At 30.9% G+C, this 16,040-nt stretch overlaps 1 protein-coding gene across 1 annotated transcript; it reads left to right on the top strand.

The window, feature by feature from the left end:
• Positions 1-286: 286 nt before the first annotated feature.
• On the top strand, positions 287-3,187 carry LOC146923876 (plastid movement impaired 2). Its single transcript, XM_085708966.1, is given in 3 exon segments — positions 287-724; positions 727-998; positions 2,900-3,187. Coding segments are annotated over 3 exon segments (636 nt in total). The 5' UTR covers positions 287-423; the 3' UTR covers positions 2,963-3,187.
• Positions 3,188-16,040: the final 12,853 nt, after the last annotated feature.

Here is a 16,040-nt window from a genome sequence, read left to right as displayed (position 1 = left end):
GGACTATTTCCAAAAACAAAAATTTTGCAGGGACTAAAACCAAAACTGGCCTATTTTTGCAGGGACCAAAAACTATAAAAAAAATTTGCAGGGACTAAAACCAAAACTGGCCTATTTTGCAGGGACCAAAACCATATTTAAGCCTAAATAATATATATATATAAAGAAGTCGTCAAAAAATATATATAAGGAAGCCTCATCAAAATTCAACCAATTCACACATATGCACATCCCATAATTCAAATTTGATTTTGTCAACCAACCTCTAACTTGTTTCTTGTTACTACCATAACAATCCCAATATATATATAAATACAACCACAAAACTCATAACCCACACTTTCACCCAATCAACCAAACACAAAAATACAAAACCACAAAGAAACACAAGACAAGACACAAAACCTAATAGAGAAACCAATCATGGGAAACACCATAGGAAAAAGCAAAAAAGCTAAGATTATGAAGATAGATGGAGAAACCTTCAAAGTAAAAACTCCAATAACATCAAACGAAGTTGTCAAAGACTATCCCAACCATGTTTTACTTGATTCTCAAGCAGTAAAACACTTCGGGCTTAGGGCAAAACCCTTAGAGCCAAATCAAGAACTCAAGCCCAAGAAAATTTACTTCCTAGTAGATTTACCCAAGGTTCAGCCCGAAGATGAAAAAACCTCGTTACCTAGGAGGGTACGTTCTAGTGGAATAAGGAACGTGGATGCTAAGGTAGACTTGAGTTATTGATGCTATCTAAACGCTCCGTTTCAGATATTTCGTTAGTGAAACCACCATCATCAAATTTGGGCTTTGATAGGCCCTTTGATGGGTCCATGAGGGTGAAGATGAGGCTTCCTAAAGCCCAGTTGGAAAAGTTGATGGAAGAGAGTAATGATGGGTCTGAGGTGGCGGAGAAGATTATGAGTTTGTATATGGGTAGCGGTGGTGATGCGGCGGAGCATGACGGTGATGTTTTGCGGCTAAACCGAAAGCCTCGTGGGGTATGTATAAGTATTTATTTTAATATTGTTGTTTTTGTTGTTATTATTATCTTGGATTGTTTTGATTTTGATTATTATTTATTTAAAATATTACGGAGTATGTCACATGATAACATTCTTCATAAGAAAAAAATAAAATAAAATGATAACATTCTTTCAAAGTGGCTTGAAGTTTCGTTGTGGCGTTTCATAATGGTGATGTTGACTTGCGTGAAATTGCATGTGGTTGCAAAGACAGGGTCCTTTTCTTGTTGCGGATTTCAAGCTATATATCATACTTGATAAAAAATAAATAAACTTTTTTTTTTTTGAAAGAAAATAAATAAACTTTTGGTCACCTTATTTTTTTTTTCCTCTTATTCTCGTGGCATTTGGCAAAGGAATCTAAATCCCTACATCCCGAGTACACCAAAAATTAAGTAATTAAAAAATCGGCTACATGGATCAAAACGTCATAAATTATGATAATGTTATATCATAAATTATATTTAGATCTAAGTTATTAACCTTTAAATATTTTGTAATAGTTTCTTTTATGGGTTTTCTAGGTCTTTCCTCTTCTTCTTTTGACCCGATTTTCATTCATTTGATTTATTCTTCTTACTACGACATTTATATGTGTTCGCTATGCATGTCCAAAACACATAAGCTTGTTTTCTACAAATTTTTCTACATATGTGCTACATTCATTCTCTCTCAAATTGTGTAATTTTTAATCCTATCATGTCTAGTTTTATCACTCATCCAACGCAACATCCTTATCTATGCTACGCTAAACATGGTAGAAATAAAATATTATTGAAGGGTAAAATTTAGTAAAATTTGTTTCATGTTAGAATTCGAATTTGGATTCTCTCTATTAGTTTTTCATTTAAGTTCATTCAACATTTGAACTCAATTACTTTTTTTAGGGGATTTGAACTCAATTACTTTGTTAATAAACTTTATGTTTTAATATCGTTTTTCTCTTTTATATTTTAATACTTAATTGGATTGTCTTCAACTTACGTATACTAGCTTAAAAACACTTATTTTTCTTCATAGAAGCTTAACAAGACTTTGGATTTTAATAAAGGTTTTATTTTGTGTAAATAGTTATTTTCGCCCTTAAATATATAGTGAATAGTTATAATAGTTTTTCAATATGTCTATTTTAAAATTTCGCTACATTAAATTTGGTACACAAGTTATTATTGTTTTTCTCAATATGCATGTATGAACAAACCTTAAAATGCAATCAATATATGAAGTAGAGGAAGTACTTCATCAGTTTAATGTATAGTTTCTTCGTGGTACATTTCCTAATTTTTAAGCAAGTAAAATACATTATTTTACTTCAAATAATGTCAAACAGGCTATGTGAAAAGGATTTTGAAGGATTCACATCCTAACAAACCGCTAGAGAACAACTTGCAGTTCTTGTAGCTTTCTTGCATATGCATGCACTCAATTATTTTGATCAATTACATGTGAACTCAATATACTAATACTCGTCGTTTACTTGTTGGTCTGGCACAATAAAACTTATTAAAGGAGATTTTGGCGTATTCAAATACCCAATTTAGCAAGGGGCAAAATAAAATATAAGAAAAAAAGAGAGCCAGAGAAGAAATAACATGTAGATTTTGTTTGGTATCACATTGAGTAGGTCACTCAGAATCATGATGACTCGCTCTAATTTTTTAAAAGCTATACTTTATAACTTCTGCAAAAAATCACGGTTGATTACCGTGATTCTTACACAAACACTATAATACCAAACACGCACTTAAATTGTTTTAGACTCAATAATAATATGTGTAGTTTCTTAGTAATTAGATAGTTTCCTATTTTAGGTACTAAGTTATTTTTCCACAAAATTGTGTTAATGAATTAATGTTATTTTGTTAAATATTTTGCAGAAACGAGTGAGTTTTAGCCCAATGGAGATTGAAGAAAGTCCTGTTGAAGCAGCTCCTCAATAGTATTTCCTCTATGGTTAGAATGTACATTTGTATATATTAGAGTATATATACATACAAATATGTATATTAATGCATATATTTGTATTTTGTATTGTAGTGCTAAGATTAGAAAATTAATCAAGTGTTGTGTTGAATTTGTGTCTCATTGCTTGACCTATAGAAGATCATATATGTAGTGCTTGATTTTGGTTACGGAAGAAGGATACACAATATTTCTTTATCTTATTTACCATTGGCACTCTTCAAGCACTAAAATTAAATGATTTAATCTAAGTTAGTTGGTTATCTATCTAAGATTCCAATCAAATTGGTCTGGCTATTGTTTTGCACGTTTTCCATATTAGCGATCCACCAACATTTCCATTTCCACACTATGTAATGCCATCACAATAGTCCCGTAAGTGAAGTTTATATGGTAAAATATTAAAGAGACATTTGATATGTTATGCCTCAAATTTTAGCCTACAATTCTCCATTTTTTGCATTAGTTTTTATTAATTTTACTATAAGAATTTGTCAAAGTAATAATTACATTACTTTTTAGGTAAAAATTACCTCTCAATTCTTTTTATACATTGGTTTAAATACACTTGTTAATATTTCTTTTAAACGAAGTCAATTATTTTTAAAATATTTCCTTGATTTTAATGAATTCCTATAATTTTGTTTCTTATAATAATTAGATGGGGTACTTTATACCTCATTTTTATGATAATAAATAACTTATCCTCACAGTGAAATAAACCTTCTCCTCCTCCAACCCCAAGTTGAACGTCCTTTAACTTACAATCACATATATATCCGCCATGCTATCGTTTTCGGATGCAATGCTATATAAGTGGTTGAACTTATTCTTCAACACTCTTTCGTCTTGTCCCTAATCTGTCCCTAATCTTGTCCCTAACTACTTTGGTAAATCTTCTTGTCAACCATGAACCATCCATTCTATGAATATTCCTTCATTCCTTATTTTGTTTATCAATTTCATCTATATCTATATATTAAGAGGAACTTCCCCTTTGAATTCCACCTCACCAAACAGTCTTTTAAGCCATATTTATGAACTACTCCTTTTTCTAAGTGTCCCTTTTTGATCATAGTTACTATTTTATATAATCTACTTTGATCATATTTTTTTATTAATATATAAAAATCAATGCTAACATATAAGATATTGTTCAATTTATCTCAATAAATATTTTTCAAAATATTAATTTTTTATAATAAATAACTAAAATATTAATGGTCAGAGGATCATACGACAAAACAATAAAATAGAAGAGTACAATTTTGAACCAGAAACCTTATCTCTCCGCTTCTAATCTACACCAATCCAAGAGAGCCATGTTAAAAGTATCAAATTATTATACGATTGCGGTGAGAGAGAATGCATGTGCAATATCGCTGTTTAGGCAATATCGTTGATTATAAACAATTGCGGTGATTGAAATATGAACAAGAAAATGGAGTGTGTGCTCAGGCACGGATCTAGCGTGGCGGCAATGGGGTCAAGCGACTCCACTTTCCTCCACATGTGTATTGTATTTTTAACCCAAAATTAAATATATTTAGTTTGACCCTTCTTTATATAGTATTATTGTCTTCATATAATCTATTTATTACACTATAAAAATTACAAAAACTAAGAAGGATCTTGATGAGTGTTCTAAGAACACTAGTTAATAAATCAAAAGAAGTATTTTTTTTATAAAAAGTTATAATTATTATATCGATACAAATAATGTTTATTTTTAAGATAAAATTTTCTTTTATGAAATCTTTAACCAATTATCTCAGAGCATATAGTTGGCAAAACCATACAACTACTATTATAATATAAACTATTCTTATATTTGTTGAAAAAGGTTGTGGCTGACGCTACGTTGGTGGTGAAAAAATAATTAATTGTGGTTATATTTTTTATGCTCTGCTAAAAATGGACAAATATTTTTTAAAAAATCAACATTTTAGGGCAATTATAAATATAACTTGTATAATTTTCGCACGCTTACGCGTTTATAAAGTTTTATATAAATTTTTATGATATAACTTGACCCCACTTGTTAAAATTTCTGGATCCGTCGCTGAATGTGCTATTAATTTATCAAACAAAACAGCACATAACAAATTCCAACTCATTACTCAATAAAAGATTTTTACAACAGCTATTTGAGTTTCGTCCATATGCTATTTCTGGTTTAAAAACTAATTTTAAATTAAAATAAAAAAAGAGCTTTCAAAGTAAAGTTGTGAGAAAAGAGCTTTCAGTGTAAAGTGTGTAAAGTTGACGTTGTTTGATAATTTCATATTTTAAGCTTAAAGGTAAAATAAAAATTAAAGGTGTTAAATTTGTAAATGTGTTTTTAGAAACTTTGCATATTTATTTTTAGGGAGATTAGTCACTTTAATCCCTGAATAGAAAATGAGTCGTCACGTTAGTCACTGAATGCAGATAAATTGCAAAATAAGCCTTAGATGTAGACTCTGTTAGTCAATTTAGTACCTGAATGCAGACTCCGTTAGTCAATTTAGTCCCTGGATGTAGACTCTGTTAATCACTTTAGTCCCTAAAATTAACCAACATAGTCTACATTCATGGACTGTTTTGCAATTTCTCTGCATTCAGGGACTAAAATGACTATTTCTTTCCCATTCAGGGACTAAAGTGACTAATTCCCCTTATTTTTATTGAACAAACAGTCAACCTCTAAACTACCACTTTCTCACCAATTTAGTCCATCGACTACTAATCAACTAAAAAGATCTATAAACTATTTTTCCATTCAACTATTTAATTCATCGATTGGTTGACACTCATATTAAGTTGATCATGAGTAGTTCTTAAACTAAAAATAAAATAAAAAATACATCAATTAAATCCTTAAACAGTCATGTGATAACAACCAATTAGTCCCTATAAACGTTGTATCTTTTTTGTTAAATATTTTTTCTCTAATCCACGACAACTACTAAAGATATTGTTTTGGTTTGTGCAAGTAGTACCGTGCTACAACAATTCAACGTTGACATGCATGGAGAAATTAAAAGTGATGAACAAGAGTGCATCCCCTTTTTATCAGTCAACTTACCATGAGGGTTAACCAATGGGCTAAATAGTAGAATGGAGGATTAGTTTATGAACATTTTAGTTGATTTTAAAAGTTTAGGCCTATGTTAAATAAAACAGTTTATAGACAAAGTTGGTAATGGAGTGATAGTTTAGAGACAAAATTGTCTACTTATTCAATATTTACCACTTTTAATGTGAATATTTGCGGTTTTTTGTATGATAAAAATTGAATAAATGGACAAAACTGGTAACAAAGTTATAGTTTATAGACAAATTAAAACTGGAAGAACGATTTTGGTTGATTAATTTATATATCATTTTAACCTTAGGAAAAAAAAAACAAAGTGTACTTATTATTTTTTTTCAATGACACCAACAATATAACAAATTTAATTAAAACAAAGAGAGTCAAAGTCCAAAAGAAATGAAAAATAACTAAGACAACATTAACACTTCTAGACATACAAAGCGTGAATATATCATCAAGGACTAAAAAGTAAATTCTTTTAGGAATAAAGATTGATAGACATCCTTAATGTGTACCCCTTTAATTTGTACCACTTTGAAAAATTTCAGTTAATCAAATATATGGTCTGTGTGACCACATTTTTTCAGTTGCGCGGCCACTATTTAGAAGCTGAAAAATGTGGTCACGCAACTAAAATACGCGTGACCACTATTTTTCCACTTAGTTAACCAAATAAATTCTGGAAAAATAGTGGTCAGACAACTAAAAAATGTGGTCACACAAACCATATATTTGGTTAACTGAAATTTTTCAGAGTGGTACAAAGAAGTGTCCATATTAAAGTTGTCTACCTATCATTGTTGTTCTTTTAGAGACTAAAACAAAATTTTGGATATTTATGAACCATGTACTTAATTAATCCTTTATTTTCTTCCTAAAAAAAATAAAATTAATCCTTTATTTTTTCTTACTTTTATTGAACTTACATCGATCAAGTTACAATGTGCTGAGGATCGAGGATAAAACCCATCAACTTCTACTTCTATAGAGCATCATTGATCATAGCTTGTCTTTAGGCAAATATTAATTCACGGGTTCAACATGGACCACATATGAAAGAAAACATTGAGATATTTTTTAGGAAGAAAATTAACACAAAATTAGAAATCCAACTCTGAAAAACCTCGATCGATAAACTTTGAATCTAACCCTTCAAATCAAAGTCCAAAACCTATGTAAATCCAAAACATATCCCTTAGCCCCTTATACATGAGCTTAAAAGTTACTAATAATTTTCTTCATGCATATAAAGATGGTTTGGTGGCTTGAGTGAAAAGTAAAAAAAGTGTAACGAGGTAAAAAGTTTGATCTTGTCGTCGAAATAAAAAAATAACAACACTAACATTTACCGTTAAAAAATCTCTAATTTTCCTCGTCCATAGGGCGACACTTTTCTCCCATCAAGATGTTCTTCCTCCAAAGAACTTCTTCTTCTTGGTTTCCTTCTTCCAATCCTCCTTCAGCCTGTACTTTTCTCCAAGATAGCATCCTCACCATTGAAATAGCTCTGGTGCTAATTTTACTGTTTAGCTTCGAAATTAGCTTGGTTTCCTTGGTAGAAGACACCGTTGCTTCCTCCTCCGCCTCTGTGTGGAGCTTCTTCATGTTCTTAGAACCACATAGAAAAGTGATGATGGAAAATATAGAAAAAACTGAAAGAAGAACAAATAGAATTGTTGGTGTTGGCATGGATGAAAATAGAAGAAGAGAGTGCATGTTAGACACAAGAAGAGGCCTCGCCATGTTAACAAATTAAATTAAGGGATTCAAGCAAGTCCCTCTCTTAGAGGGTATGTAAAGGAGAGTTACACGCTACAAAAACTAGGTATACTAAATATATGTAGTTTGTGAGTGTTATAGCCTTATAGGCTTCATAAGAAAACTCATATTTGAGGAAAAAGAAATTGATTTTAACCTTCAATAATTTGCAGATTTTCTTATATAGATTTTTAAAAAGAAAAATTATTTTGGGTTCATGTGATATAATTAAAATCACATTTATTTGTTAAAATATCATTTATAAAAAAAAAACTACTTTTAGGAAAAATGATCCAAACATGTTATAAACTTTTACTTTTAATCTCTATTCAAATTTCCTCTAAATTTTTGGCCTCATTTATTTTCATTTACAAATTTTAGTGCTCTGTAATAGGTGTGCCTAAGAAAAATCTAATAAGTTGAAATATCAACATTCAATTTCTCTATTATTATCTAGCAAACTAGGTAAATATCAACATTCAATTTTGCGTGTGATAAAAGGCGTTATTAGTGATGTGAAAGTCTTCCCTTGGCTGCTCTACCATAGAGGGAAAGAAAAACTAGTCAAGAGAAGAGAGGATTAAGGGCGATCAACCCCTTTCTTAAGTAATTCTTTTTCCAATGTGAAAATGTAATAATTTAAATTTTGATCCAAATACATTTGATTTTTTAAATCCTTTTTGCTTATTACATTTTAGGGGTAATAATAATTTTAGTCCTTGAATGTGTAACGAGTAAACACAATATCTTTTAAATGTATGAAAATTATAAAATAGTAATTGATTATGCAATTCGTTAGTCAAAATAGTCATTCGCGTTAAAATGTTACTCCCTCCGTCCCTCAATAGATGACCTGTTTGACAATATACATTATTGACTTGACATACTTTGACCATATTTTTCTACTAATTCACAAAGATAAATAATATCATGTAAGATATTGTTGGATTCGTCTCGATGAATATTTTTAAAATATTAAATTTTCATAATTTTTTTTAGTAGAGAATTGAAGATATCAAAGATAAAATATATGCATTGGTATGTGTGTCGGAGTCAACCACGTCATGTATTGAGGGACGGAGGGAGTATGTTAATATCGTCATATAAGTCGCTCAATATACTTACTTACTGTTATATCAATTGCTAGAAGTATTTACTTATTATTATATCAGTCCATATAAGAAAAGATTTATTGTCAACATTGAAGGATTATTTTTACGTCATGGATTATTTTGACTAACGAATTGCACAATCAAAAATTATTTTGAAATTTTGATACATTAAGGGACTATTATGGCTACTCATTACATATTCAGAAATTAAAATGACTATTATCCATACATTTTACTGTAAAGGGAGTATCTGTCATTTTTTTTCCCAATTTTTTTCACCGTGCTTTCATGAGATTAACCTATTTAGTTCTAGTGTATATTTAACTGAGTATATAAATTGTAATAGGATCATATGATAAGGGATTTCTTTCAATTTAATTAGTGGTTTTGGATTTGAATCCAACTCTATAAATACAACAATATTTAATCTTTTGAAGGAAAACTTTGTCATCCATTACGGTCATATCCAATTCGAGATATTAGTTTCTACAATTGTACACATATGATTTAGACATTCGAGATATTAGTTTCTACAATTGTACACATATGATTTAGACAAAAAGTATAAATGAAATTGTGACTATCAATTAAATTTATCTCTATTTTCTGTGTTGACAATATATTTCTAAATATATAAAAAGTAAGTCAAAATAGTATCTTCGCTAACACTTGTGACTTGTGGCTATGACATGATATATGAGCAATACTTAGTCACAAACTCAAATAAAAAGTATTTTTGGACACACACATAAGTGAGAAAAAGTAAAAAAAAATAGGTTTAAATGTGTAATTGGTCCTTGCACTTTCAATAGATTTTGGCATTGGTCCCTGCACTTTTTTTTGTTTGGCATTGGTCCCTGCACTTTGTAAAAATATTGTCATTGGTCCCTGCACTTTTTTTGTTTGACATTGGTCCCTGCACTTTGTAAAAATATTGGTATTGGTCCCTGCACTTTGTAAAAAAATTTGTATTGATCCCAATCATTTCATGCCACGTGGCACCAATACCAATATTTGTCTAAAGTGCATGGACCAATACCAATATTTTTACAAAGTGCAGGGACCAATGCCAAACAAAAAAAAGTGCAGGGACCAATGCCAATATTTTTACAAAGTGCAAGGACCAATGCCAAACAAAAAAAAGTGCAGGGACCAATGTCAAAATCTGTTGAAAGTGCAGGGACCAATTACACATTTAAACCAAAAAAATATATGGTCTTTCGCGCGTGTGTGTTATGTAGATGAGGTGATATCTATGTTAAAAGCTTAGTCCTTTAACTTCAAAGTGTAAAGTTCAAATCCTTTTACAAAGGGTTATAAAATGATCATTAGTGTCACTTTAACTAATTAAAATTGAAAAAGAATTATAACCTTATGAGTTAACACATTAAATATTATCTTAAAAGTACAATAGTTGTCTCTGATGATATGATATTGGTGTCGTGGTAACTCTGAACATGGTTGAGACCAGCCACTGTCTAAAACCACATTTTCTAAAAGGACACCAAAGTTATTTTGGTACTCTAGTATTGTATATGAAATGAGGATCGAGTGTATTTATTTTCAAACATCAAATTTGTAGAGAAAACAGATAAAACAATTAATTCACTTAATAGAAAATTAATTTGAGTGGTTATATCACATATGAGAATGTTTATTTTTTTATTTTTTTAAAGATTAAAATACTTAAATCTTCTTGTGATAAGGACTTGAAAACACATTGTACACATCTTGAACTTGTCTAAAGCCTGGTAAAAAATTTCATCTTGATAGTAAAATTCTATTTGAAGAATTAAAATTTGTTATATAAAATTTAAAGGTTCAATCCAAATCAAGCTATATGATATTGAATTCTATAAAGAAATTTAATTGTTTCTCCAATATAAGATAACTTCTTGAAATATTTTTGAGAGGAAGATAACTTGTAGGATATATGTTAACTATTCATGTTATTGTTGCATTTGTATAAATAAGATTTTATAAATTGAAATTATGAAAATTTTATTTGCTATATACTATATCACAGATTCACAGTGTGTACGTATACACTATGAGTCTGTTTGTGAATTACACAGTCGTGCAACGAAGGAAGTGAAGAACTGAAGATAGCAGTTGGCACTTGGTGTTGTAAAATTAGGAACAAATAATCCCTATAAATAATAATATCATATAAATAAAAACATCAATTAAATATTAAAGAGAATAAAAAAGAGTAATAACAAGTAAACTTATCTTTCTTGAAATTGCGGTGATTTGATGTCGGCGAAATCGAAGTAAAAAAACACGAAACCATGAAAGGAGATTAACCTTCCTAACAATAATCCATTATATAACATGAGGCGTGACAAAGTCACTGTCCTTAAGGATTTATCCGCCTCATAAGCGCATATCCTCCCAGGATACAACATGTTCTTCCCTGATATGAATCACATCAGAGGTGACAGAACAGCTTGAATCTATCTCAAAGATAGCAGGAGATGTACCCAAGAAACCTAAACCTAAACTTGATTTTTGAAGGAATATGCAATTGATTTTTGTGGAGAGGTGAATTCTTTTCTAAAAATTCCTGTTCGATTTTGTGCTCCTCAAAGAAATATATTTGTGCTACTCAAAGCTTCACAAAGTAACGGTTCAGCCACAAAGAATAATCATAAAGGGTGCCATTAAAGTTTCCTAATTTTAAGCATTTAAGGCACAAAATTAAGATTGTACAACCAACAAGGACGTTACTTTAACAATTAGCCATAATAACCTTTGACTAATAAAAAACCAATGGTCAAATAAAGATTAAACAAACTTTAATGATATATGATACACGGTTACTCTTATTTTAAATAATTGAATTAAATACTTTTTACTAAAATCTATTTCAATTAAAAAATGAGGGACAAAATAATATTCGAAAACTTTTGAAATATACTTAAAATTTACAACAATCCCCCACATATTTCAAAAGTTTAAAATAAAAGGTTAAAAAGGAGTTTTCTTGGGTAAACATCGTAGATGTAATGCATCGGAACGGTGTAGCAAGCTATGGAACCCGTCCTAGACTAATGAGACTTAACACACAGTGAATTGGTTTAGCAAGCTATGGAACCCAAGACACTTGTTGTATGCAAGAGGTCTCACAATCACATTACACCCCCACAATTCTTGCTGTTACGCGGTTGTGCGCGAATAGGCCGTGCGCGTGCCTGGTATTCATGAGTGCTCTAGAGACCCGCCACGGTCTCATGCAAGCGGCCCCACTTGACACTCATATAGGTGATTCCATCTAGCGTATGCTACAGTCAAACACCACCCATAAGGGCTTATGGTAATCATTAAAAGCTTTTAAAGCTTATCCATCAATTTTATATTATTTAGCACATCTCATCCATTATCATACACTATAGGAAAGAGACAACGTTATTTTAGTGCTAACAGAACTAACAAGTAACTTGTTTTTACCCATTGAACCTTCTTCATGGGATCTCCAATCACAAAGGTTGGGTTCCCATTACTTGTCGTTTTCGAGTGGCAAAGTCTCATTTCCCTAAATTTCTTCCCAAGGGGTTTTATATACGGATCCGCTTAATTCACAAATATTGACTAAGACGTCTCTAAGTCAATTAACCTCATATTTCATCAAGTCTATAAAATAAACTTGGATTACACAATAAATTAATATAAGTCGTTCTCTATTAAACGACAACATGTTCATCAATAAGATAAATCTACTTATAGATTTATTCTCATTGGATTCATATCTATTTGACATCTTTGTATTATTTTAATACAAAGGTTTATCCATTATGTAAACAATATCTAATATATTATCAAACTAATTTCCATAATATATTTCATCAGGTCTACTTAGATAAATACTAAGCGACAACATCTTCACAAGGGGAAAATTAAATTCACGTGTGAATTTATCAAACAGGTCTACTTGAACAATTTTCAAGTGACAAACACCCCCACATTGAGAAAAATAAGTGGATTTCTATTTAGGTCTACTTGAATGATTTTCAAGTGACAATGGTTCCACAATGAAAAATAAATCTCATAAATATATATTTTCTGGTAACAAAAATTTCATTAAACATCATTGTACTATTTTAATACAATGGATAACCCATGATATATCACTTGAATAACAACAATATATAAAAGCAATGCATAATATGAATCAAATAAGTTGTTAACCACCGAATACAGGCCAAAGTTTAAATAAAAAAAATTCAAATAATAATCTAACCGTGGCCATTTCCCTGTAAATCATGTTCATCAAACTTCTAATATCACTCACAAAATTTTCAGTTTTAACTAATGATCCAAATGACCGCGACATATCACACTACCAATTATTTCTCATTCAAGAGTAGATGCAGTTCCAAAAGAGTATGTACCTTGCCTCTTGTGGATGGTTTCAAGAGGAGAATAGTTTATAACTTACAATGGAGTTGATCAAATCATGCTCTTGTAAACTGAACCGATGAATTCCACCACTTTGATGTATTTGCTATCTCCCTCTAAACAAAAGTTCACCCAATTTTTGGCTCTCTCAATGCTCACCGGCTTCCAAATGATTTAACGGTGAAGTCACCACAAATTTATTTCCTAGTTCGCTTTCCACCATAGGCATATATCTCATCTCATTTCTTGTATATTGAAATCAATCAGTTCCGTAACTTGTCCACCGCTAACTCTCATATAATTAGCACAACACACAAACTTGAATATTCTATATTTTGATCTGAAAATTAGGGCACAAAAACATCATATATGATAAATCCTTAAGATTGTTGTAAAATTAGGAACAAATAATCCCTATAAATAATAATATCATATAAATAAAAACATCAATTAAATATTAAAGAGAATAAAAAAGAGTAATAACAAGTAAACTTATCTTTCTTGAAATTGCGGTGATTTGATGTCGGCGAAATCGAAGTAAAAAAACACGAAACCATGAAAGGAGATTAACCTTCCTAACAATAATCCATTATATAACATGAGGCGTGACAAAGTCACTGTCCTTAAGGATTTATCCGCCTCATAAGCGCATATCCTCCCAGGATACAACATGTTCTTCCCTGATATGAATCACATCAGAGGTGACAGAACAGCTTGAATCTATCTCAAAGATAGCAGGAGATGTACCCAAGAAACCTAAACCTAAACTTGATTTTTGAAGGAATATGCAATTGATTTTTGTGGAGAGGTGAATTCTTTTCTAAAAATTCCTGTTCGATTTTGTGCTCCTCAAAGAAATATATTTGTGCTACTCAAAGCTTCACAAAGTAACGGTTCAGCCACAAAGAATAATCATAAAGGGTGCCATTAAAGTTTCCTAATTTTAAGCATTTAAGGCACAAAATTAAGATTGTACAACCAACAAGGACGTTACTTTAACAATTAGCCATAATAACCTTTGACTAATAAAAAACCAATGGTCAAATAAAGATTAAACAAACTTTAATGATATATGATACACGGTTACTCTTATTTTAAATAATTGAATTAAATACTTTTTACTAAAATCTATTTCAATTAAAAAATGAGGGACAAAATAATATTCGAAAACTTTTGAAATATACTTAAAATTTACAACACTTGGCACTGTCACTGGTGAGTGTGAGGCTGGTAGTTGGAGACTAGGAGCTTTCCTTTGGACATCATTGTAAATTTTGGACAAATTACCTCCTTTTTGAAATATTAAAAAGGTATTATAATTTGTAATAATGTATATACCAGAATTATTAGGGAAATATCAAAATATGTTAATTGATGTGTGTAGAGAACAAAGTGGATGTAGATTTGACATCATCCAAGTAGAGGAAAGGAAAATGGGCATTACTTACTTATCTAAAGGGCTTACTTGACTTTGACGGGTAGACTTGGGTCATCGTCTTTGTCTGCATTGAGCTACACTTTAGATCCGTATACTTGGGGTGTTTTAATGGTGTAATTTAAATAAGAGTAATCGTTGATTTTGGAATTCGAAAATACATTGAAAGAATTATCATCGAAAAGAATATTGGGTTGAGTCACGATTATATCGTTAAGTTTCACGGCATTGTTTTAAAATTTGTAAAAGACAAACTATTAATTATGCCGCCTTCAACATAAAGCAACTTAATTCATTGTACTATGATTAACTAATTCACTATATTTGAAAATTACATCCTTAAATATGTTCATTATGATTACTCAAATATGGTACATATATCGCTCGAAACGGAAGGGACATAAAAAAAAGGTTTAAATGTGTAATTGGTCCCTGCACTTTTAACAGATTTTGGCATTGGTCCCTGCACTTTTTTTTGTTTGGCATTGGTCCCTGCACTTTGTAAAAATATTGGCATTGGTCCCTGCACTTTTTTTTGTTTGGCATTGGTCCCTGCACTTTGTAAAAATATTGGTATTGGTTCCTGCACTTTGGACAAATATTGGTATTGGTGCCACGTGGCATGAAATGATTGGGATCAATACCAAAATTTTTACAAAGTGCAGGGACCAATACCAATATTTGTATAAAGTGCAGGGACCAATGTCAAACAAAAAAAAGTGCAGGGACCAATGACAATATTTTTACAAAGTGCAGGGACCAATGCCAAACAAAAAAAAGTGCAGGGACCAATGCCAAAATCTGTTGAAAGTGCAAGGACCAATTACACATTTAAACCTAAAAAAAAAAGGACAAAGAGGAGAATAGTTCGTTAACACAAGTCGAAGGTAGAAGAGTAGAAAAGAGATTCATAACTTAAAAGCCTTTTTAGGTGTATTGAATGAACTATGCGAGCACTCTATTTGTAGAGAGAATTCGCAAATGATTTGGAAGAAAAGAACCCCACAAATCAGATCAAGCAGCAAAACAAATTAGATAGATTTGAAGCGTGTGTGAATAAGCAAAGAGAAAGAATAGTAGCAGTTGTTGGATCACATACACACATTGAAAAAAATATATTATTTAGCCCATGTTCAGATGGCAGTGTCGCCGCACGCGTGATAAATATATTTTCGTGAGTGCTCACTCCGTTCACAAAAGTGAGTATCCCAAGTGTCCCAAGACACACCCTTGTGTGTGACTTCCCTCATATATAAACATTACTCATGTATGTTCTA

Source organism: Medicago sativa, chromosome 5 (assembly GCF_051527215.1).
Source record: "Medicago sativa cultivar Bolivia chromosome 5, Bolivia_mono, whole genome shotgun sequence".
NCBI classification, from domain to species: Eukaryota; Viridiplantae; Streptophyta; class Magnoliopsida; order Fabales; family Fabaceae; genus Medicago; species Medicago sativa.
The sequence above is the reverse complement of the archived record's forward strand: the minus strand, read 5'-3'. Positions and strand labels throughout refer to the sequence as shown.